The following is a 26,224-nucleotide window of genomic DNA, read 5'->3' as shown; positions in this document are numbered from 1 at the left end:
AAACGCACGAGAGCGCGCGTGTGAAAAGCACGAGAGCACGTGTGTGATGTGCTGATTTTCGAGCTGCAGACTGGCCGCAGAGGTTCTTTGTCATGTCAAACAAACTCTACGGGCGCTTACGTTTTTTTCAGGTTGCAAGACAAACTTACGGCCAACGCGCGTCTTTCTCCACGAACAAAAAAAACCGCAGCGATTTGGGAAACGCCAAAAATCAAACGGCCAAAAAATCGTATGTCTGGTTGTGACCTAGGCTTAACCAAACCACAACACTCTCCGTTACATGCAAAAATAACCACACAGCCTTAGATTAATAAACTTACCCCATCAGAAAGAGAAACGTCGCCTTGCACACACCAATGCCTCTGATAGAATGTAATCCTAGAACGGTCCGTGTATCATCCAATCATTCAAGTATTCCATTCAATCTGGAAAACGAGGTTGCGGTTTTTTTTTGCTAGAAATGGTGATCTCCGATGTAAATACCATGTGTCTGTTTGCTTCGCGGTGTGTCACCTCCTCTGCGCTCTGTTTAGTAACTCATTCCATAGTGAAATCACACGCCTGTATGCAGTTAAGTAGCCATGCGCTCAACTCGGATCATACAGCTGATTCGTGGAAAAAAAAAATGACTTAAATCATCATGTGAATGGCCCATATGGTAATTTACCCACACCCCCCAGCAGGCTACAGTCCTGACAAAAACGAGACAATTTGCAACAAAAAATGTATGCTTTTCCAACAAAACAATCTATTATCTGAAATACTGATTGCATTCTTCAAGATCTCAACTTGCACATGATGGAAAAAAATAAAAATCACAAATTTCAAAAAAAAAATGCTTCTTTTGCGATTATCTCGGATTCGTTTCGGCCGACATGTGTCCCTGGATTCGGTGAGGGGTCACATATCGTACTTTTAACTCCACTACATTTCTATCACGGTCCTCGTTACTCATTACTATGAAGCAGCTTTTGAAAGTGGATGTTTTTTTCTTTTCTTTTCTAAACCGTGATTGGTTTTTTTGCAGGTGACACTGAGACAGCCTGTCAGTAATCACTAAGGTCACGTCACATCCATAGACTATAAAATCAAGTTCAGTAATTTCTCCTCAGTGTTATTTGAACATGATCAGTTGATGGCAGAATGGAAGGAGATGATTCTTCTGGGGAATGCTCTGGGGAAAGGAATAAAGATTCATTTTGTGTTAAATGTTTGCTTTGCTTGCCTAAAACAAACCACATTATGGCCTCCAAAAACTCACTGTCCAACCTGCATAAGCATATGTAAATGTATGTAAACATTTTATTCCAAGAGAAAGCTTGTAATGAAGTTGTCTGTGCTTTTAGAGCAGTGATAACGTTGTAATAGCTATGCAGTCTGGTTAGTCAAATGATTTTCTATGGATTTGCCCACCAGGTTGCCGTAGCCTTGTCCACGGCTAATGTTAACACACAGCTCGTTAACTTGCACACTGTTAGTTAGCATGTAAAAATGGAATTACGCTTACATGAATAACGTTAACTTATCTGAAGTCCTTTAACATTGTAGCTTTTGTGACCTTCCATAATTACTATAGCTAATACATATGTGACGAGTCATGGAATCCACGGACACATGTCGACCGAAACGAATCCGAGAAAATTGCAAAAGAAGCTTTTTTTTCCGAAAAAAAAGCTTCTTTTGCAATTTTCTTGGATTCATTTCGGCCGACATGTGTCCGTGGATTCCATGACTCGTCACATTTTTTTTTACCAGTAGCCAAAGAGTGAAACTAGCGAGCATCTTATTGATGATTCTGCTTGGTTTTAAGTTGTTTCATTTTGTAACGTTCTACCAGGTGTTTATTCGACAGGTTCTACAAGTTAGTCAGTAAATCCAGTTGGTTACTTCAGAGGCATTAGGTTTTGTAAGTGTTGTGGCAATAATACAACAATGTGTTGACAGAAAATGTACTTTTAATACTTAAGTATTTTTAAAAGCAAATACTTAAGTACTTTAACTCAAGTAAAAATTTGACTGGCCAACTTTCAATTGTATCAGAGTCACATTTGACCAGTGGGATCTGTACTTTGACTTCAGTAATGAAGTTGGGTATTTTGTCCACCTCTGCTGACAGGTGACTGATGTTGAAATTACAGCACTGTTTATATGTGGTCCCTCTTTTTTGAGGGATGAAAAAGTAATTAGACAAACATCATAAATTACACTGACATTTTTATGCCTCCGACACTGAGAGGTGAAACCGGTATGTTTTCAGGTTTTCTGTCCATTTTTTCTGAAATTCTTGTTCGCACGCTGTCTCAAGAATGAGTGGCTGAATGTTTGTAGGATTTATATGGAATAATCATTGTTTAATTCTCTGATTCTACAATAATAGAATTATTGTAGAATAAAATTAGATTAGATCAATAAAGTTTTATCTAATATAATATAAATCTATAGTGTTCTATAAATGCACTCTGTAGACTCTGGAGAAACAAGTTTATTGCCCCTGTGTAGTGCACTATAAGTCTAGTAGAGAACCATCTGAGATTCAGTCTCTCTCTCTCTCTGTCTGTCTGTTTCTCTCTAATTAAAGTTCACAGGGCTCAACATTAAAGACTGCCCGATTGCCCGGGGCAAGTGAAACATGCATTTGGGCAAGTGGGATATGTTCCCGACATGCCCGGCCGGGCAAGTTTGAATGAGCATATATTACGAACTTGCACCACTAAAATTAGTCTTTTTGATCTTTTATTTCAGTTCCTAAAAGTGTCCCTCACTACATATCCACCATCATGTCTTGGCTGTTTTCTTAGTCTCGGTTTCATTTACTGTTTTGAAAGTTATTTTATATCCCCCCTGCTGGTGTAGTATGGTACGCGTACTGTTTGCAGACCCCTTGTGCATGATGTCACGCATCACATGATAATTACAGTACAGCTGGGGTCAGACTGACACCGTCTTTCATGTAAGCAGCTTAATCTGTCTTCAATATGGTTAATTTTTGTGCTGTTTTTGCTTCTTCAAACAGAGAAATAGGTAAAAGGCATTACCGTCTCCGTGCTATCAAGAAAAATGTTAACAAATAGAAGCAAATGCTTCAAGAACAACGAGGAAATGAGTGGTTAAAGAATACGAGGAGAGGAGCTCAGCCTGAAAACTCCAGAGAAATTCACGATTGTATTTAAAATGTATTTTAAAAAAACAAAGTTGAAGTGAGGATGGAAGAGTTTGCTTAAGAATCTCTCTTTTTTTCTGCTCGCATTCGAGTTAGCGCCTTCATGAAAGTGTTTGATTCTCTTCCAGGTGAAGCCGCTTCCTTATTCAACACAGAAAACACAGATTGGGTTCAAACAACTCAGGCATAAAAAACTCAACAAGGAGCGACATGAGCGATAAATCCTGAAAGAACAGAACAGATTAAGAGCAGAGAGCTGGAGCTTTGTTTCTGTTATCAGAGGAACACAGTCCTGTGCAAAATATTTAGATATTATTTTATTTATTTATTTATGTGGGCGGCACGGTGGTGTAGTGGTTAGCGCTGTTGCCTCACAGCAAGAAGGTCCGGGTTCGAGCCCCGTGGCCGGCGAGGGCCTTTCTGTGCAGAGTTTGCATGTTCTCCCCGTGTCCATGTGGGTTTCCTCCGGGTGCTCCGGTTTCCCCCACAGTCCAAAGACATGCAGGTTAGGTTAACTGGTGACTCTAAATTGACCATAGGTGTGAATGATTGTCTGTGTCTATGTGTCAGCCCTGTGATGACCTGGCAACTTGTCCAGGGTGTACCCCACCTTTTGCCCATAGTCAGCTGGGATAGGCTCCAGCTTGCCTGCGACCCTGTAGAACAGGATAAAGCAGCTAGAGATAATGAGATGAGATGTATGTATGCATGTATGTATATCATCCACCTATAGGTTTATTTACAAAAAAAAAACAGGCTGGTCATGAGTTTGCTGCACTGATTCAGTTACAGGTTGCCAGGTCTGTATAAAACATCTACAACCTACACACTAAACAATAATTTTAAACTCTGTTATCCTGTCTGTCATGACACAGTGCGGGTATTTTTTAAACCTAGAGGTGGATGATATAACAAAAAAATAGCCTAGTAAACTAGACCCACCCGCCTAGCAGCCAAAAACATTTTTGCCTAGCAAGTGGGTCTAGCCTCGCACCATATAAACAAAAACACCCCGGGCATCAAATCGTGCCCGCCAATCACAACGCAAGGTTTTTGTTTGAATTCTTTGGGCAGTGTTGCATTATTGCATCATTATTTAATCCTTTATTATAATAAATTATATCATTATTTGCAAACCTGTGTGGTCTCCCAGTTTATGTTGCAACGCCGGCTCCAGCAAGGCAACATAAACTGGGAGACCACACAGGTTTGCAAATAATGATATAATTTATTATAATAAAGGATTAAATAATGATAAATAAGTGTAGTGCAAATCAGTAATAATGGAGTGTAGTGTGGTCAGTCCCAGTGTCACGCAAATTAATCCAAAAACCCAAGGAGGAGAGCAACCCTCCTGGAATGTTCTGGGGTTTTTTTATAGCTCCTCCCAATCAGGCACACCTGAAACACAATAAAATGCCTGCCACAAGGCAGAGATGTAATTAGGTAATCAGGTACACCAGGTTACCAATTGGCAGACCTGCCACGGTTGTTACAGCGGGCTTTTGCAGGAGTGACGACAAAGCTGCGCGACGCTGGAGAAAGCACAACAGGAAAGATGGCTATGGCTAGTGAACAGCGCTCATTTGACTCCGCTTTGGAATCAGTTTTAGAAGAATTAGACTTGGAGTTTTCATTGAAACATGAGCAGGAAGAGGCTCTCCGCTCATTCCTTTTCAACAAGGACGTTTTCGCTGTTTTGCCGACCGGCTATGGCAAAAGTCTGATCTACCAGCTGGCTCCGCTGGTAGCCAAAAGGATGGGGCTAGTTTGTGCAGTACGAAGAATTAATAAACAGCTTTGAAACATTACTTTTTGATTGTTTTTTATTTTCCCGTTACTTTAAATTTAAGGGAAATTATTTCACCAAACACCACTAAATAAAAACTCTCAAAAACAGTTTAAGCAAACCCTTGAAAAACACTTGAAAAAAAATAAGAGTTATGTGGTACAGACTCCAAACTTGTGGTCATTATCTCCAAACTTCTTAATATCTAGAACCTGTTTATTAATTAATAAGCATTTTGAAAAATTATTTATTTCAAGGTCTCCCCCACTGCTTTCTGTCACTCTGACTACGTCACAGTCACTGTTGCGCTGATTGGTCAGAGCGTTGGCCTATAAACACAGAGACAGTTTGAAAGACAGCGGGTTGTTCCTCCCACCCCCTTCGGAAATGTCTACGGATCGAGGCCAGACTAAATATTCACATTTAGTCTGGCTTGCCAGGCTAACAAAAAAATCCATATTATTAGAATCAATAACATATTTTATTATAATCAATTACTTCACCTCAGTGTGTGATCATTTTATGTTGCAAGTCACAGCTATTCTATGGTTTTCCTAAACAGCAAAAAAAAAAAAAAAATAGTAGTACTCGCAAAATAGGAGGAAAGTGATAATATTAGGGGGCAAGTGGAAATTTACCCCCACTCGCCCCCCAGGGCAAGTGGGTTTAAAAGTTAATGTCGAGCCCTGTTTCATGGTCTCTCTGCTGTTCTCTGTTCAGCTTCAGCTGCTGATGGTTTGATATCACACACAACAGAGGAGAGAAACTAAATATAACACTCAGTATTATCATTATTAATTACACTGTTAATGAGAATAAACAGGTGATGTTAAATCCTCATGACATTCTGAATAATACAATTAATTTTACACTCATCATCTTTAAAGTAAGAATTAAACCAAGATGAAAATCTGTTGATGAAGTGTGTGTCATTGTGTCTCTGCAGGTTGTGTGGTTGTGGTGTCTCAGATGAAGGCTGTGCTGCTCTGAGTTCAGCTCTGAGATCAAACCCCTCACACCTGAGAGAACTGAATCTGTCTAATAATAATGTGGGAGACTCAGGAGTGAAGCGTCTCTGTGCTGTACTGGAGAATCCTCACTGTAAACTGGAGACACTGGGGTAAGATCATCTCTCTGAGAGTCACATGACCTGCTCCTCAGTAAGACACATTCTCTAATAGTGAGACTGAAGCAGAGGTTTTAGGTTCATCATCAATGTCCTGAGGAGGAAGATTGTTTCTTTTCACTGCACACTGATGATTTGTCACTGAGTCTTTGGGTCAGATGGACGTATGTGAGAAGCTGCAGCACAAAACGGGACTTGATCCGACTACAATGTGTCTGAACTCACTGTGAAATTTACTACAACACTGTAACTAATCACACTAATAGATTACACACAGAATTTAAAAACTAAAATGAGAAGTTAATGCCATAGAATTGATGCAGTTCAAAAAACCATTCTAAAAATTCTATGAAATAAAAAGGAGCAGAAAAGACCTTCCAATAAACTGAAACCAATTACAGCATTCCTTTTGTTGATTTTCAATTTTTTTCAAATAGAGATTTATTATTATTATTATTATTATTATTATTATTATTATTATTATGTTAAAATAGTAAATAATCTTCCAGTCCATCTCTGTCAGTGGTGATTGCTTTAAGACGGCACTGGAAGCCCGGCTTCCCCTCACATTTCATTAAAATGCAGCAATGAAACGTTTCCCAAAGCGTCTATTTTATTCATCAGTCTTGGTGTCATTCAATATTTTAGTGAATCAGATTGATGGAGTATCTCACTGCAATATCGCGCTGTTTGTTCATTAAACTCAAACTGTTTGTTTATTTCGCCCAAGTGTCTATCTCGTCATTTTGAGCCCCACCCAGATGCACCGCTTCACTGGGAGGGAATGGAGTGTGGGCGAGTGTGTTTTACACAGGGGAAAAAAAAATGTCACCGTGGATTGGACAATGTGATTTTGTGTTTCCTGCATGGATGCACACCTTCTCCTTATTATGATTGGTCGATCTCTTAAAGGGGTGGAGCCTTGTAACCAATTGCCAATCAGTAAACTGGGACAGAACATGATTGACCTCTCAAACCTGAACATATTGGAGCCTACAGTGGTGGAATAATTTGGCAATATTTCAGATAAATTGTAAATCTAAAGTTCTGTTTGATTATTTGCAATAATTTCTGAAATTTGTTTCTGATTGTAACTTGTGAGCTGTAACTTCCTTCTTCTGCTCACAGTTTAGCTACTTCCTTGATATGAAATGGTGAAAGAAATGATAAATCCATGGAAAAAACACACAGACACACACACGCGCGCGCACCCCTCCAATTTAAGTCTCACTCACAACCCGTCGTACGTACTACTACGGGTGGTCTACAGTAAAATAAAATTTGGCTAAACCGTTCTTGAGACTTGCATGACACTTGCGTGTGTTCAGTGCAGTAGAAGGTCGCAGACTGGCCATGGAGACTTTTGGTCCTGCACATGCAAATTCTACGGGTCTTGCAACAAATCAAGAACGCATACACGACATACAGGACCCGTACTCCTTTTGTACGCCTGAACAAAGTCAGCAGCGCGGCTAGTAGAGGCTTTTTGCGATGACAGTAAGACGCACGACTGACATGTGGTCATTGTACGAGTGACGTGCCTCAGAAATACTACACAAGTATTCCACACTTGCTATTTGTGCGGCCCACAAGACAGAAGTACATCTCACTTTCTTACCCCTATGTGTGGTGTGCACGCAGCGCGCGTGACCCACAGGTGACCCGCGGGGCAAGACTCTGTGTATGCATATTGAGGAGGAACGAAGGAACCGATCAAGTAGTGTGTAGCATTGTAGAAGGGAAGAAGACCACCTCATTTGCTGTTTTTATTTGAGTATATGTTAATTTACTATGCAAACGTCAAATAACAAAACATGAGTATAAGGGAATCACACATTTTATTATAATGTAAAAAATCCCAACTAAATAGCCCAACAGTTTGAGCACTGAAACACACTTTGACTCCGAACTGCTGTCCTGCTCCTACTCCTGCTGAGTAGTGGGACGGGGTGTCGGGATGTTCTTGTCCATCACTGAGCATGGCACAGTGGCCTGACAGTGATGATGGGATTGTAATGTCCTCACTTCTGGGTGTCGTTAGCTGAAACAGACATGAAAATCAGCATATATAATATTAATTACATAAGCATATAGATACTGAAATGAATGTTTAAAGCATGTGTATTTACCTGTGAAAATCCCTCTGGCAGGGTGCTGTGCCTTCTGCCAGCTTGAAGGCAAACTTCTCCCTGTCCATGCAGGGCTCACCGGTGTTGCTACCATCATCATCAAATTCTTCCTCCTCTTCCCCCTCTGCTGTTTCAGGCTGGGTTACTTCACTTTTGCTCATTTCTTCTTGGATCCCATTTTCTAAGCTATAAACTGAATATTTTTAAAATTTTCCCACAAAATATCCAATGTTCTTCAGTCGAAAGACAGATGCAGAATGCGACAGACACGCTGGTTTTATACCCACTCCTGGCTTGCATCACACGCAAGTTATGAGTGATTATAACATGCTAATCACATGTGTCACACACACTTCACAAGTGCAGCCCAAACTCGTAGCACAGGAAACTGGTAAAAAGCAAGTCTCACACACTCCACGCTCACTGATCACGCACTGATCACCCGCGTCAGACATGCGCTTTCCATGGGCTAACGGCACAATTTTTCCCCACGCCTTGAAGTCAGCCATGCAACCTGTACTTTTCCCATACTCCTCCCCCAAATTTTCCCCCGGGTTCACCACGACCCTGTGGCACGGCTGCGAGCTACCAAACCCTGCGACCCACGAGTGTCCAAAACACTTACAGCGGGTTGTGAGTGAGCCTTTAAAGATGAACAAAGCAAATATTGATGTTAATAAACTGAGGCAGTGAAGTGTGTGTCATTGTGTCTCTGCAGGTTGTGGTATTGTGGTGTCTCAGAGGAAGGCTGTGCTGCTCTGAGTTCAGCTCTGAGATCAAATCCCTCACACCTGAGAGAACTGGGTCTGTATGGGAATGAAATAGGAGACGCAAGAGTGAAGCTGCTTTCTGCTCTTAAGGATGATAAACATTATTAACAACAGGAATTCCTGTAAGTAATAACATTTTGAGGTGAATGTTGGGGGGAGAATAATAATTTAATTTCTTTGTCATTTTTCTTTAATTTCAGTAATTGTCACATGACCAGGCCATGAAATGAAACCAGTTTTAGAAATTTTCACTGTGTTCTATTTAATCCGACTTTTTCCTCCCAGTTGTCTTTAATGCTGTTTGTTGTTCAGTAAAATTCATTTAAAATTCATCTGAAAGCAGAAGATGGAGTCAGAGTTTCTAAAATGTCCCATCTGAGTGCATGAGAGTGATTGTAAATGAACACCTCGTCTCCTTGTGACACCCTGCTGTCTCTGACTTCATCCTGCTGCTTTTGTCTGAATAAGATGATCTCGGCTTTTCCCTGTTTCTGATCAGCAGCACACTTTCTTCTCAACTCTCCTCAAAACTCAGTAAAATGATCATCTTTAATGCCACACTGCCACAAATATGTGATTTAAGGAGCCACTTGACTCACTCTGACACTCCTTCCTGCTCTCCACCTCCACACCGTGTCTTCTGTCATTCCTGCAAAATTCACCTCGGCTTCTTCTTAAAGTCTGCACTTAAATCTACATGTAGAACACGAGATCAAACCCACTGCAGTGTTAGTTACTGTTTAAAAAGCTCCAAAGCCTGTGATTGGATAAGAGCAGTGATGTGATGGGAAATGTCTGCTCACTTTCCTGTTAGATCTTGTGGAAGTTCTCGTTTGTTGGAGGTCAATGATATTATATAAGATATAATACAAGATATTATATAAGACTGAATAAATGTTGAATTAAATTATAAACAGGAGATAATAATGTTTCTCTTGGAGCAGAGATGATTATATGCTGTTGGTCATGAAGTACCACAGTCCAGTGAATGGGGATTACTCCAGATGTTTTTCTTTTATTTTCAGGTTTTGATGAACATCTGTGTGTGTGATGAAGACTCTGGTGTTCCTGCATTTCCATGTTTGGGAACCAGTGTTGGTTTTGGCAGCCATTTTTTATTTAGTTTTAGTCTTAGTCTTTTGGACAAAATGCTTATTAGTTTTAGTCACATTTTAGTCAATTCTATCCTTGATGGTTTTGGTCTAGTTTTAATCATTCATTTTAGTCAAAAAAATAATTACTTTAAAACATTAAATTAGGCCAATACAGAGATAGGAAATTGTAACTGAGGTTGACAGGTTGTGCATAACATACTCTCTACATAAACGCTGTCTAGTGTGCATGCTCTCTACATAAACGCTGTCTAGGGTGCATGCTGTCTACATAAATGCTGTCTAGTGTGCATGCTCTCTACATAAACACTGTCTAGTGTGCATGCTCGCTACATAAACGCTGTCTAGTGTGCATGCTCTCTACATAAATGCTGTCTAGCTCTCTACATAAATGCTGTCTAGCTCTCTACATAAACGCGGTCTAGTGTGCATGCTTGCTACATAAATGCTGTCTTGTGTGCATGCTCTCTACATAAACGCTGTCTAGTGTGAATGCTCTCTACATAAACGCTGTCTAGTGTGCATGCTGTCGACATAAACGCTGTCTAGTGTGCATGCTGTCTACATAAACGCTGTCTAGTGTGCATGCTCTCTACATAAACGCTGTCTATTGCAGACATCCCAAGTCTCCCGGAAGTTCCGGGAGTCTCCCGCATATTGATAGCGGCTCCCTGATGCCCGCAAATTGGATAATATCTCCCGGAATCTAGAGCAAACGAGCAAGAGCGTGCACGCAAAACATTAATGTCTGCATCGCGCATATGACTGAGTGCGTGAGGGAGAGCGAGAGAGACTGCGTGTGTGCCTGTTCATGTAGCGCATGCTAGACAAAGAGCATCCTGATTTTGTATGTCTGTAAACCACTCATTTCAGGGAGGTGTTGTGACACCCCCCCGCTGATGGGGGAAAAACGTCATGCGTCACGACACCTCCCTGAAATGAGTTTCTGCAGGTTGGGATGTCTGCTAGTGTGTATACTCCATTGTTCACAGACTCGTGTTTCTGCCTCCGTTTAACATGTCGCAATGTGCTGATAGAGCACAAACATGTCATGATGAACACACAACTAAAAGATGACCACGCTGTCCGTTAATGTAAATATGATGGCTAAACATGCTGCTAACATAGTAGCCAGGTGTGCTGCTGCTCATTTAGACATATTCAGGCACAGCAACAGGTCTGATAAGCTACATTTCCCCCCATATGATTCACAGTAACTCAAATATGGGTCAATATATGACAAAGCATTCAGTTGCTGTCCCACCAAAAATCCCTGCAGGACAAGTTTTACTCATGACATGTTAATTGAATTTAAGTTAGCTTAACCAAGCCAACTTTAGCATGAAGCTAGCGGTCCCATTCATTTTCGCCAGGTCACGGTGTTTTGGAAAACTTCATAGGAAATTCATCACAGCCCGATTGTTGAGTGACATTAACCAAAGCTAGCAAACGTATACATGATCTGTTAACAGGACTTCTTGTAACGTTAACTTACCGTTGCAGAAATAGCAGCATGATGAGCCTTTAGATGGCTCTTGAGGTCGGTCGTATTCTTGCCACGTAGTTTATAGCCACAGCGTGTACCTCTGTCTCCCACTACAAGGCATTCCGTTTTATTTTCTGCTGGATTATGTGTAAAGTATGTCCATAAATCATTACATCTTTTCTGCCCACCAAGCCCTTGTGCTGGCATTGCTGATGGTCCATGAACTGTGTGGCTGCCCCGGTGTGCACTGTGCCTGGACATGCCTGGTGGTGGGCATGACCAAACAAGGACAGGATGCAGTGCATTGCTGATATTTTCAGCATTTGTCAGACAGGTTGCATGCACCGTTGGAGGAAATGCCATGCATTTTGATAGTCCTATAGCCAACCCACTAACATTTTCGTCTTGTCTCATCAACGAAAACAACAGATACGTCTCGTCATATTTTCGTGATCAAAGAGTTATGTTTAGCTCGTCGCTGTCTCGTTTTAGTTATGAAAAAAGGTGCGTTAACGAAATCATTTCATCATCGTCATCATTAACGAAAACACCATTGGGAACAGGAGTGGAGGTGAAGTGCTGTTTGAGAGCCCTGAATGCCTGGCCAGCCTCCGGAGTCCATGAGAAGAGGGAGTGGCATTTTCGAGTGAGCGCAGAGATGGGGGCAGCAATGGAGCTGAAGTTACGGATGAACCTCCGGTAGAAATTTGCAAAGCCCAAGAATCTCTGCGTCTCCTTGATTGTGTTGGGAACCGGCCAATCCTGTACTGCTTTCACCTTCTTAGGGTCCATGAGAATCCTCCCCTCAGGGATGACATAGCCAAGAAAGGACACCTTGGGAACATGAAATTCACATTTCTCAGTTTTAACAAAAAGGTTGTTCTTGAGGAGGCGACTGAGAACCTGTCGGACCTGCTGGATGTGCTCGGAGGGGGTCTTAGAAAAAATCAAAATATCATCTAAATAAACAAAAACAAATCTGTTCAGCATGTCATGAAGGACATCGTTTATAAGGGCCTGGAACACAGCAGGGGCGTTTGTGAGCCCAAAGGGCATGACCTGGTATTCATAGTGGCCAGTTGGGGTGTTAAATGCAGTCTTCCACTCATCTCCTTCACGAATTCGGACCAGATGGTAGGCGTTGCGAAGGTCCAATTTGGTGAAGATGGTGTCGTTTTGCAGGAGTTCGAAAACTGATGACATTAGTGGCAGGGGGTAACGGTTACGGATAGTAATCTTGTTGAGTCCTCTGTAATTGATGCAAGGCCTCAAGCCTCCATCCTTCTTGCCCACAAAGAAGAAGCCAGCTCCGGCTGGAGAAGAGGAGGGTTGAATGAAGCCTGAGGACAGTGACTCCTTGATATACTGTTCCATGGCTAGGCATTCTGACGCAGAGAGTGAGAAGATACAACCCCTAGGTGGACAGGTGCCGGGCAGCAGGTCAATGGCACAATCATAGGGTCTGTGAGGTGGTAGGGCCGCTGCTTTTCCTTTGCAGAACACTTCTCTCAAGTCATGATACTCGGGAGGCACTCGGGACAACTCGGGAGGGGCTTGGGACAACTTGGGAGGCTTGAGAAACTCGGGACAGGTACTTGAGACAAGACAGCTGGCATGGCAGGTAGGGCCCCACTGGAGGATCGTGCGTGAGCCCCAGTCTAGATGAGGGTTGTGGCGAGTCAGCCAGGGGAATCCAAGGACTATGGGAAATTCTGGAGACTGGATTACATGGAATGACAGTTCCTCCTGGTGACTGTCGATCCGTACATGAATGGTAGAGGTCATTAGATCTACAAGACCCCCACCCAAAGGTCGTCCATCTAAGGCAGTCACTGACAGAGGGGGGTCAAGGCCAGATGTGGAAATCCCCAGACATTGTGCTAGAGAGAGGTCCATGAAATTGCCGGCAGCACCAGAGTCAATGAAGGGCTGGAGAGAGTGCCGCTGGTGATCCCAGGAGAGAGTTACAGGAACAAAGAAGCCAGTGAATGGGAGATCAGGAGACGATGTCACCCCCGTCACAGATCTCCTGGGGCTGGACGGGGTTTGGCCTTTTCCCAGGAGTTCTGGGCAGGTGCTATGAAAATGTCCAGGCTTTCCGCAGTAAATGCAGCAACGCTCCCTCATTCGCCTATCACGTTCTGCCTGAGACAGTCGAGTTCCCCCCAGCTGCCTGGGCTCCGGTCTTCCGTCAGAGGAGTCGACTGCTGGACTGCTACGGACTGGAACTGCTTGGTAAACGGAGCTTTTCGGGGCTTTGTTTCGTTCCTGCAGCCGATTGTCCAGCCGGATGACTTGAGAGATCAACAACTCGAGGTCTTCAGCCTCCTCCCATGAAGATAGCCCATCCTTGATGTGGTCAGCCAATCCACTGTAGGCCATCAATGATTCGCTTAGCCAATAGCATGAAGACAAGTGTAACCCAAGAAAAACAAAAGAAAATATAATGCTGAATAGTGGCATCTAGTGGCCAAGTAGATGAACAGCAGGCTGAAAAGTCCACAGAACCTGACACCTACAGCCAGAACGGAAAGAAGGTGCTTTTAAAGCTTCCAAAGACGACCAGAATGATGAAAAAGCTGTTGGTCAGTAGGCACTCACACAGACGTTGGCAGGTCAGTAAACAGACATAACTGAGTAATTAACCGATTATCACTCACACACCATATTGACTGGCACAGTAGATTGGGTCGATGCCCTTCCTACACCCTTACACTGAAAAGCAGGAGCCTGAATTTTGGAGAAATTTTAAATCTGTTTACTGGTGAAATAATGTGTTGGATTTTACTGTTTACAGATTTAACAAAATGTTACATAAAACTGGCTTCATAAACTTCCCTTTGTTTGTAATAGTTCTAATGAAGTGGGAGTTTGATTTTTTTTTTTTTATGAAACCTTGTCTGAATTTTGGGAAATTTAAAATAAAGAGAATTTTTGTATAAAATTGTATTAAAGGTTGTATGAATGTAAACCAAAACCAACATTTTTTTTAATCTTTTATATTTTTAGTAAAGATTTTCACTTATTCTGAAAAACTTGAGAAAATGTTGAATTTTAAGATTTACTTTTGAAAACTACATTTGATTAAAATTATATTTTAAAAATCTCCTGAACTTGCAAGATCAAGTGGAACCCAGCTGACATAATTATAAATGTACACCATTGTAGGTAGAACAGCGCCACAGTCCCGCCTAAGAACTACAGATCCCATCAACCAACTTCCACGTTGACCTACGTCACGCCTGGGCGGGATCACCTACGTCACTTCCTCCATGAGCCCATAAGTGACTCAACCACAGTCCGTCTAAGAACTACAAATCCCATCAACCAACTTCCACGATGACCCACGTCACGCCTGGGTGGGATCACCAATGTCACATCCTCCCTGAAGACATAAGTTACTGAGTCAACTTCCGTTCTATCTCTTTGGCTCTGCAACCACGCGGGAACAGACATAAAGAGGCACTCTCTCATCGGACCGTCCGAAACCACGACTTCTTTCTTGCAAGAAGAAAGATTCAGCGCGTTTTTTTCTGTTTACCATTGGCCACAGTAAAACTACTGAAATCGTGCTATTTCACTCATTGAGTTACAACCGTTTTTTATGTTTTTATTATTAAGGTAACGTTACGACTGCAGCCCAGAGCAGTTAATTTAAAGTTAGAAGTGATCGGATTCCTTCTAACTAAAAGTACTGTGCACATTGTTTGATCAGAGACCTTCTTTACGAACGACGAAGCATTGGACCAAGAATTCTCTGCTTTCTACAGAAGTCTCCACGAGCTCCTGTGAACTTCAGCCTCTTCGTAGCTTCTCTGTATTCCTACACAGGAGCAAAATACTGAAGTAAGACTGGCATTTTGGGCAAACTAGTCTTAGGAATTAGCTTTATGAAGTAGTGTGAATTTAAACTCAGGAACGGTTTAATTGTGTACACTGTAAACACTTAGGGTGTTGAATTGATTATTGTTCTATTTGTGTTGATCTCTCAATTGTTAATAGATAGGCTTTTACATGCTCTTGCTATCCTTTCTAACACCTTTAATCTCATGATTACACATATTTTGACCTCATCAAGTTTTCAGTGGATTTAGTAATGTTATAAGCTAGTGTAGCTAGCAAAGCAGAGCTAATTTTTTTGTTCCCACCACGTGGTCACACTCACCCAGAGTTTATTCTTTTGTTTAGGCCACAGGCCTTACAAACACACCTTAGCTAGCATCCCACGCTAGTCTTTTGTTTAGGCCACAAGGCCTCACACACACACACCTTAGCTAGCATCCCACGCTAGTCTTTTGTGTAGGCCACAAGGCCTCACACACACACACACACCTTAGCTAGCATCCCATGCTAGTCCTTTGTTTAGGCCACAAGGCCTCACACACACACACCTTAGCTAGCATCCCATGCTAGTCTTTTGTGTAGGCCACAAGGCCTCACACACACACACACACACACACCTTAGCTAGCATCCCATGCTTGTCTTTTGTTTAGGCCACAAGGCCACACACACACGCACGCTCACCAAGTATTTGACCATATCATATTTGTATATAATGTATTCAACTGCTATTATTCAATTTTTATCATTGTTATAATAAACACAATTATTCTGTTAAACTGTGTCTGTTGTTGTACCAATATTTTCGAAGTCATCCAATCTCAAAGAATTCCAAGGTGCATATGAGTTATGTAATACGGTAAGTGATCATAATAATTTGGAATATACCATAATTTAGCTTTTTGGTAATTTATTATTAAGCACCAAAATTAATGGTATTTAATGAGACTGATTTAATGAGATTGATCACTTAATTACAAATTGCACCTACACCATACATTTAAAGTACTAGTTTTTTATTTTTCATGACTATATAATTTTTCCTCCCTTCTCAGAAAAAAGTGTAAGGCAGTGAACCCCAGGGCAACCTCCAACCCTGGCTCTGATTTTTTTTGGTTGTCTGGTATAATAAAGTTACAGATGTAGACACTCTATAGTAAAATTAATGTGTTCCATTTTATTGACTCCAGATATAAGACCTGTTTTAGTGCAGAAATGCCATCAGAAAATCCAGTGGAATATTTTCCTGTGGTGCATGTCATGCAGACAGATTTTAGGCCTGGCTGCTGAAAATTATAACAAAGTGTACCTTTTTATATCTGCAAAATAAAGCCTATTCCATCACAGGAATATGCCCCTTCCCCACACTCTGCCCACCTTTGGCCACAGACCCAAGGCACTGCTATGACCCTTTCCAGACAGAACATGAGTTCATGGGTCTCATCCACCAAAAAGTTCACCTCCACACACCAGGGATTACTAACCATCAGTTCCATACAAATATCACCACAACCTCACCCTTTAAAGCTACAGTCAGTAGGATTGAGAAGACAGTGGATTTGGCTTGAAAATGGCAATGAGTGTAACTTCCTCCCACTCCCTCTCCACTGTGATACCAAAGTGATTTTTTTTATTCATAGCATTTTTCAGATTATCTACTTTATCATCAAAAACCTAAACAGCTTTCAACTTGTATGTCACAAGTGTAATTTGATGTTTTCCTTTTTTTTAACCGCAATATTATCCTTGTTTCCTCAGTCCTAAAGATCTATTTTTTGTCTTTGCAACCATGAGAACATTTCAATAATGAAACAAACTCATTCCATCAGGATCTTGTTTAAGCTTCTGTCTGTATTACATACTGTATTATCTTGAAGAAATCACACATTGTTTTGAAATAAATTTGTGTCATGATGAAGAGTTTCTCTTGAAGGTATTTTCTAACAATAGCAGTAAATACCACAACTTATGCTTCAGTGTAACATTGCCATTATAATCAATAAATAAATACAGTGGAAACTCTTTATATCGAGGTCCTTGGGACCAGGGAACTTTGTTTGTAATATCAGATTTTTTTTTTTTATATCAGCAGTCAATAAACAATACAAAACAAAGCAAACTGATTTCACTGGGAACGCTGAAAAAAGTGTGTTATATTCGGTATTTCATTATATCAAGTTTCCACTTTATATACTCATGTACAGAAATTTTCAGGCAGAATGATAAATACTATATTTGCATGTAGAATGTTCCTTTATATAAAGTCTACAAAGCATCAGAAATAAATAGAAAATTACACATTTCCAATTTCAGACACAAGAGGGCACTTCACAAAATAAACTATCTCATCTCATCTCATTATCTCTAGCCACTTTATCCTGTTCTACAGGGTCGCAGGCAAGCTGGAGCCTATCCCAGCTGACTACGGGCAACAGGCAGGGTACACCCTGGACAAGTCGCCATGTCATCACAGGGCTGACACATAGACACAGACAACCATTCACACTCACATTCACACCTACGGTCAATTTAGAGTCACCAGTTAACCTAACCTGCATGTCTTTGGACTGTGGGGGAAACCGGAGCACCCGGAGGAAACCCATGCGGACACGGGGTGAACATGCAAACTCCGCACAGAAAGGCCTTTGCCAGCCACAGGGCTTGAACCCGGACCTTCTTGCTGTGAGGCTACAGCGCTAACCACTACACCACCATGCCACCCCAAAATAAACTATAAGAGAACTAATTAATGTGCAGTTTTTAAACTTGATGATTTTGTGTGATTATTCACAATATTTTTATCTGCATTTGTGCAAAAAAAAAAAACATACAAATTCAAGTAGTTTCCACCAAATGGTTGCAGAATTCAAAAACTAAACTCTTTCTGCTGATTGCATTGCGGTCTAGTAAAGCACTGATGAGAACATTTATCTGTGATAGCACACACACACCAAACCGATACGACTGCCTGGGCACTTCACAAAGATGTTTTCAGCAAATTTCAAATAAAACAACACCAACCAGTAGCCTTAGCATCAGAAACAAGAAAAAATAAATCAATAAAACTCCTCAAACACATGGAGCTCCTGATGTGATGTTATTCACCTTCACGGGAAACGAGATGGAGCTGGGAGTTTTTACACCTTGTTTACTTTGCGTTGTGGTGAATTTACAAAGTAAACATCTCCTTTTTGTTCATGTTGAACCTTTTTTGCCGTGTGGAGAATACAGAGCTCCTCCGCCTCATCTTAAAGCCGGATATGAGTGCTGCTGCTGCATTGCCATAGTCCTCATAGAACCGTCGGCGTTCTCTTGCATGCCTTTTCTCTGGCCACGGCCATTCCACCATCAGTCCACATCCTGATGTTATCAATCCATCTTGTTTTCCTTCGTCCTGGCCAGGCCTTTCCTTCTACTTCACCTTCTACTGTCACCTGAATTAGACTATCTGAATGTCGTTTCCAATGTCCATACATAGACAACTTCCTCTTCTTCAATTGGGCAAGCAGACCATCTCCCTCTGAAACTCCTACCCTTTGGCGAATCCATGCATTGGTCTTTCTATCTTTCCAACTGACCTGCAGCATTCTACGCCATACCCACAGCTCAAATGACTCTATCTTCTTCGTATCACTCTGCTTTAATGTCCAACTTTCTGCACCATAGAGGGCTATACTCCAAACCAGAGATTTCACCAATTGTTTCTTCAGTTTCAGGCTGATCTCTTTTGCCTTCCACAATCCAATTAGCTGGCTGGTGGCATCTCTTGCAATTGCTAACCTAGCACAAATCTCTGGTGTTGAATCTCCGTCAATCCTTACCATTGAGCCAATGTATTTGAAGCTACCTACCTGGTTGATTACATTTCCACCAAGGAAGATTTGTTCTTTACTTCCATGGACCATAACATGAGTTTTGGCTGAGTTTATATGGAGACCAAAGGTGTGGCTGCATTTCTCCAATTCAGCTGCTTGCTTCTCCAGTTCTATCTTTGAGTGTGCAAGCAGTGTAGTGTCATCAGCATAATGTATATTCCATATTGCTCTTCCACCAACAATGCTACCCGATCTTTCATCCAGTGTCTCACCTGTCGCATGATGGCTTCACCACAGGCATTGAAAAGCAAGGGAGACACAATACAGCCTTGTCGTACTCCTTGTTCAAATGGAAACTGGTCTGTGTGGCTGTCTGCTACTCGGATGACTCCAGTAGCTTTTGAGTATAGTCTCTCCAAAAGCCAAACTAGATGTTTAGGTGTGCCAAAATCCATGAGAGTTTTCCACAAGACTGCATGATTGACTGTGTCAAATGGCTTGCTATAGTCAACAGACATAAGCCATAGCGCTTGATCTTGCCTTTTCATTGTTTTCTCAATGATGCTACGTATGGTAAGAATTGCATCAGTTGTCCCTTTACCGGCAACAAAACCAAACTGCTCCTCAGCGATCTGAGGCATTACAGAGTGTGCTAACCTGCTCTGTATAACTTCCAGCAACACTTTAGATGCATGGCACAACAGACTGATGGTTCGATGTTTGGAGCAGTCCTGCATTCCAGGTACTTTTGGTAAGGCAATGATTTCGGATTGTGTCCAATCACTTGGCCAATCACCAGTCTTCCAGATGTTAATTATTGTTTTCATAGCTAGCACTACAGTGTCTCCTCCTGCCTTTATCATTTCTCCATAGATTCCATCCTGGCCAGCAGCTTTACCAACCTTTAATCTCTTTATGGCTGCTCTAATTTCGCTTGGTAGGACTTCAGGTTCCAGTAGCTCTGGTGGATGTTCATCAGGAGGGTACCATGGGGAGTCTGAGCTGAAGAGTTGAATGCCGTGCTCTGTCCACCTGGCTTTGATGGTATCAGCTTCACAAAGCATTTCACCATTCTTATCCTTGATACCAATGCCTGCCTGAGGGGATCTCTGCCCACTAATCTGCCTTATCAGCTGGTAGGTATGTTTGGTATTACCAGACCTATATGATTGATCTGCCTCAGCACTTAGACCAGCCAGCCACTTCCGTTTTGCCTTAAGGCATGCAGTTTTAACAGATTTACAGAGACTCTTACAGTATATTCTGCATCCTGAATGTTGTTTATCTTGGCTTGACGTCTTTGGTGAATCAAATCTTGGCATTCTGGGTCATCTATCCATGGCTTCTCAGTCTTTCTTAGAACAAGACAATGTTCTTTTGTTGCTAAGGTTAGTACATCTGCCAATACTGGCCATATGATGCCCTTGCCTTTTAGATGATCTTTGACACTGGATTCGAATGCAGCTGCCGTGGCTGGGTCTTTCAACTGTGCCAGATTTAGTTTGGGTTTCTTGGTAAGCAGCTTTTTCTTGTTCCAACTGTGACCCTTCAATTTCATCCCAACTAATTGGTGGTCTGAACCACAGTCAGCACTACCGGCTACCTTTGCATTCTCTTCTGTCACATAGCCTGATGGCAATGAAGTCAATTTGGTTCTTCCATTGACCTCTAGGGGAGCACCATGTGTACAGCTGGGTCTTTCTATGTTTAAAACAGGTGTTCACAGCGGGGCGGCACGGTGGTGTAGTGGTTAGCGCTGTCGCCTCACAGCAAGAAGGTCCGGGTTCGAGCCCCGTGGCTGGCGAGGGCCTTTCTGTGTGGAGTTTGCATGTTCTCCCCGTGTCCGCGTGGGTTTCCTCCGGGTGCTCCGGTTTCCCCCACAGTCCAAAGACATGCAGGTTAGGTTAACTGGTGACTCTAAATTGACCGTAGGTGTGAATGTGAGTGTGAATGGTTGTCTGTGTCTATGTGTCAGCCCTGTGATGACCTGGCGACTTGTCCAGGGTGTACCCCGCCTTTCACCCGTAGTCAGCTGGGATAGGCTCCAGCTTGCCTGCGACCCTGTAGAACAGGATAAAGTGGCTAGAGATAATGAGATGAGATGAGGTGTTCACAGCAATTAATTTGTTGTCACTGAGCTAGTCGAGAAGCAATTGCCCATGGTCATTACCTACTCCAACACCAAACTTTCCACTGGACATGTGTTGACGATTTGTACCAGTTCGGGCATTGAAGTCCCCCATTACCACAAGTCGATCTTTCTTTGGACATTCATCCACTACTTTGTGAGTGATGTGAGTGAGGAAAGGGGGAATGTTGTGGTCTTTATTGTTGTTGTTGTGATGATTATTAACACTATTTCTCTTTTCTTTTTGAACCCAATCTCCCTTTATCACCTTCTCAAAGGTAAAACTGTGTATCCGGTGATGAAGTGTCTTTACTTGAGTTGAATGTGATGCTGTTATTGAGAGAGTTTGACCGGGACACTGTGAGAGTGAACACAGCTCGGTGTCTTTGTGTTGCACACGTTAATTAAGAAGAGTCCAAACTCAGTGTGGCTTTTGACTGTGTGTTTACTGATGCGCTTTTTGTCAACTCAAACTCTGCCAAATACAGATAGAATGCAGTTGTGGCAGGATGGACTGGGTGAATATAGTTTGGTTACCTTACATCCGTTGGTTCTCTCTCTCTCTCTCTCTCTCTCTCTCGCTACTTTGATCATGCTGATCATGATTGGCCCCCCCAAACTTTTCTGCTTTGGTTTTGGTTGGCTCTCTGCATTGCTCTGACAGTCAATCGCCTAATTCCTGGTTGGCTCTGTGCCTTCCCTTGGCGGCCAATCGCATCACCAGTAAGATATTATAGTTTGTACACGGCCCTAATTCAGTGCGTAGCATCAGAGGCTTGTGTCGTTGGGTTCACCTGGTCGCCGGTTATGTCACGGAATTCCTTGCTGCACTGCGGCTACTACATCTCCCATCAGATTACGCTGGTTAATGCACCAGCGTTCGGCTCATCTGCTACATCTTGCCATGGGCTCCTTGTGTCCACAAGTTGTTGCTCAGGTATGTTGGTTCCAATTGAGTCGCGTTATGGGGTTATCAGGCCAGCTGTTTAGTAAGCCCACTGTTGTGTTTCAGCATTATCGCATCGTTACTTGATTTGCATGCTGCACCTTGCTACGAGCTCCGTGCATTAACTAGTGTCACTCAGGTAGGTTGTTTTAATTAGAGTTGCGCAGTGAAGTTACTGGGCTGGCTGTTTATTAAGCGTACTTCTGTGTGTGTCGTTTCTTAGATACCATCTCACAAGGAAGTGACTTTGCCGGCTAGAACAACTGCTGCTTTGTCTTGCCTGTTGTTTATGACTGCATTGACGTGTCGACGTCTCTGCTCTCTAATACCGTGGACCATTGGCCATTGCAGCTCGAATTCTCTGCTCTCAGACTTTGTGTGAATGAGCACGTGCACGCGTGTGTAAAGTGACTGTGGAGTACAGCTCTTGGCTGAGTGCCAGGGCCAAGAGCATCTTGCTCATTGTTTGTTTTTTGTTTGTTTTATTGTTTGGTCGTGTCATTTTGTTATTTTTGGGTTGCATCATAGAGAGGAGGCTTATTGCCGTGGAGTCTCGTGTTGCTGTTTATTCTTTTTTTTTTGTTATTTTGTTTTGTGACCTCAGGGTCTGTGTGTGTGTGTGTGTGTGTGTGTATGGGCGAGTGTGTGTGGGTGTGTGAGGCCCATAACTGTGCGTTTTTGTCTTTGTTGTATACGCAGGAGCAGAGCGCCGGTGGTGGGGACAGCGTCCTTTAGGTGGTGGGTCCTCTTCTGTGTGTAGTGATTGTTCTCACTGTGTGACTGACCAATTGCCGTGTTGTGTGAGGTGAGTGTGGTTCTGCGCACGTGTGCCTGGGGTGGATTCTTGGCATCCATATTGAGGGGCGGCTGGACGCCCACCGGTGTGCCTCAGTTGCTCCTGTGTGTGCGCGCGTGCCTGTCTCGTTTTGTCTGAATGAGTTTATGTGCAAGTGCTTATGTGTGTTACCAACGCCCAGTCTACTTAAAAGATCCATACACCTGCTCTTCTGCCTCTGTTCTGATGTGAATTAACAAGTCCTTTACTGTGTTTGTTTTTTCCACCCTAAATGCGGGTGTGTATGAATTGTGACTTATTGTGTGACCATGGCCAACTGAAAAGCTTTGCAGTGATTTTATTTGTGGTGTGTTTTAAATCAGTCTGACGTCAGCTTTTTACATTTATTGTCGTGCTTTTGTATTAATAAAATTTCTCTTTGTGTATGGAAACAAGTCTCTGTCATCTCAGTACCCAAGCCTGTGTCCTGGTATGAGTGTAATGGTAATTGGAGTTCCCCTAGTGTCCACCTAGGAGTGGCGTAGTCGGACTACCCTAGTAGCATCTGCCACACAGTGTTACACCACACGTTTTATATAGCCTTGTCTTGCTCGGCGCACCACATCACAATGAATGTGCCTAGCCGCATACTCCCCCTTGTGGCGTAACGGAGGAACAACCTCTCCCAACGCATTCCATCTCCGTTTAAAGCACAGGAGCACAGATCGCCCTGTGAGACACAACTACATGGAAGAGCACAACTGTCTCAGCATCATCACTAAACAACAAGGAACTACATCAAATAAATAAACAAATAAATCTGTCGGGGGTGTGAAATGCTCGAGGGTCGGCTTCCTCCTTTATATTCACGTTATCTCTGTCTACACGAAAAGGCATACAAGGAGTTTTCAAAAATCTTCACTTTGCCCGGAGTTTTTTTAAATATTCGTTTTTGATGTGTTTTCATGTGGATGACAGGCCAAAACGTAGAAAAATATCTTCGATTTAGCAGATACCCGGCTACGTGTGGACGGGGTCTTTGTCTGCTCGAACATGCAACCATTAGCAACAACACACAGCATGAACGTGTTTTCTATCCGCATCCAAAACATCCAGTCCGCTGCCATAAAGCGTCCCTGTTGTAACACTGCTTGAACATTAGTTCCGCCCTATATAAACCATATATGACAGGGCGGTGCTTCTTTTAACTCTTTGAACTCTTCTTGTCCTCACACTCTGCCCTCCAAGATTTAATGGCATCCCGACATTATGACTATTAGTCCTTATGTAGCAATTATACACTGCATGTAGGAAGGTTATAACTAAGTCGGAGTTCCAGAGGGTCCATGAAGACGCATTGCTGTTTCCCACAGTAAAACATATGACCTGTATCTCCCATTAATGCTGTATTGTTGCAGTAGGTGTCACTGTGCACAATAACAGTCCACTGCTACTTCCATCACTAGTATGGGTTTCTGCATCTTTACTGAATAAGGCACTTTAACACAGCAATAACCTCCTAATGGAATAAACACAGGGTGCATTAGTCATAGTGGGTTACCTCACTGTCTCATTCTTTTCACAACAAAAATCACTCTCAATTGGGTTCATTCTTGAAAACTGTATCATAAGTTTACTAACATAACTCGGATATATATTTTTGATCTCTGAATGGAAAAATAATGGAAATCAGTCTTATTTCTGCTCATCTGCAGTTTGCTAAAGATCACATGGACAAGCCAGAAGGCTATTGGAAAAATGTTTTGTGGATGGATGAGACCAAAATAGAACTTTTTGGTTTAAATGAGAAGCGTTATGTTTGGAGAAAGGAAAACACTGCATTCCAGCATAAGAACCTTATCCCATCTGTGAAACATGGTGGTGGTAGTATCATGGTTTGGGTCTGTTTTGCTGCATCTGGGCCAGGACAGCTTGCCTTCATTGATGGAACAATTAAATTCTGAATTATACCAGTAAATTCTAAAGGAAAACTTCAGGACATTTGCTTCATAGAAATTTGTGTGGAAACCCGTTCCCCTTAACCACTTTAGTTTTTACACATGCTGAAACTAAACAGGGTGGCACGGTGGTGTAGTGGTTAGCGCTGTCACCTCACAGCAAGAAGGTCTGGGTTTGAGCCCCGGGGCCGGCGAGGGCCTTTCTGTGCGGAGTTTGCATGTTCTCCCCGTGTCCGCGTGGGTTTCCTCCGGGTGCTCCGGTTTCCCCCACAGTCCAAAGACATGCAGGTTAGGTTAACTGGTGACTCTAAATTGACCGTAGGTGTGAATGTGAGTGTGAATGGTTGTCTGTGTCTATGTGTCAGCCCTGTGATGACCTGGCGACTTGTCCAGGGTGTACCCCGCCTTTCGCCCGTAGTCAGCTGGGATAGGCTCCAGCTTGCCTGCGACCCTGTAGAAGGATAAAGTGGCTAGAGATAATGAGATGAGATGAATGAAACTAAACAGGTTAAGTTGTATTGACATAGACGATCATTAGTCTTTACTAAAAAATCATTAGTTCACTTACCTAATTTTCTTTGCACCTCCAAGTTGTTTGAAATAACTATCTTAAGCTAAATATATATAAACATTATATTTATCACTACTTAAATTTATTTGTTAATATAAATAATGTGGTTTCTTCAAATGTAATTATACCATTTTGTTTTTGTTATAAATACTTTAAACAAAATTGTATTGAAGGGAAGAAAGTAAATATGTTTAAATGTTCAGAGAAAAAACATTTATTTTTTTACAAAACAGTGCAAGATAACATTCTGCAGTCTTGCAGTATTGCACAAACCCTGTCAGTCAAAAGACAAATAAAATCATTCCTTAAAAATGCATGGCAACAATTTCAGTTTCACTTTTCCATTTGACTGGAGAAGAAAAATGAACACAGCATTTAAATATCTGCTATATCCTGAAAACTGGACACATCCAGACAGGCATTAAAACAAGCCTCTCAAACTTCACTGGGGGTCACATGAACTGTTAATTTGGGTTTAAATAACATTATGCAGTCCTGCATCTAACCCTAACCCTATGTGACCAAGCAGAACTATAGAACAGAGAATATCACTGGTAGTAGCTGAAGAGGAGTCACAGGTGCATTTGTTTTAGTATACACTACTCAATGTGCTGACTT

At 42.2% G+C, this 26,224-nt stretch overlaps 1 protein-coding gene across 3 annotated transcripts in view; it reads left to right on the top strand.

The window, feature by feature from the left end:
* Positions 1 to 16,192, top strand: part of LOC132870660 (NACHT, LRR and PYD domains-containing protein 3-like) — a 46,697-nt gene extending 30,505 nt beyond the window's left edge. The window contains exons 11-14 of one of the 3 annotated variants that reach the window (XR_009651165.1): positions 5,896 to 6,069; positions 8,923 to 9,096; positions 10,000 to 14,187; positions 14,741 to 16,192. Coding sequence is in view for 2 of the 3 variants with exons in the window: in XM_060904413.1 (XP_060760396.1) it covers positions 5,896 to 6,069; positions 8,923 to 9,082 (334 nt within the window). In the remaining variant the exon portion in view is untranslated. Of the gene's footprint in view, positions 1 to 5,895; positions 6,070 to 8,922; positions 9,097 to 9,999 lie in introns of all 3 variants that reach the window. The other 2 variants (XM_060904413.1, XM_060904412.1) reach the window with 2 other exon arrangements.
* The last annotated feature ends 10,032 nt before the right edge of the window (positions 16,193 to 26,224 follow it).

Source organism: Neoarius graeffei, chromosome 22 (assembly GCF_027579695.1).
Source record: "Neoarius graeffei isolate fNeoGra1 chromosome 22, fNeoGra1.pri, whole genome shotgun sequence".
In the NCBI taxonomy this organism is placed as follows: domain Eukaryota; kingdom Metazoa; phylum Chordata; class Actinopteri; order Siluriformes; family Ariidae; genus Neoarius; species Neoarius graeffei.
This window is presented reverse-complemented; position numbering and strand designations above follow the sequence as displayed.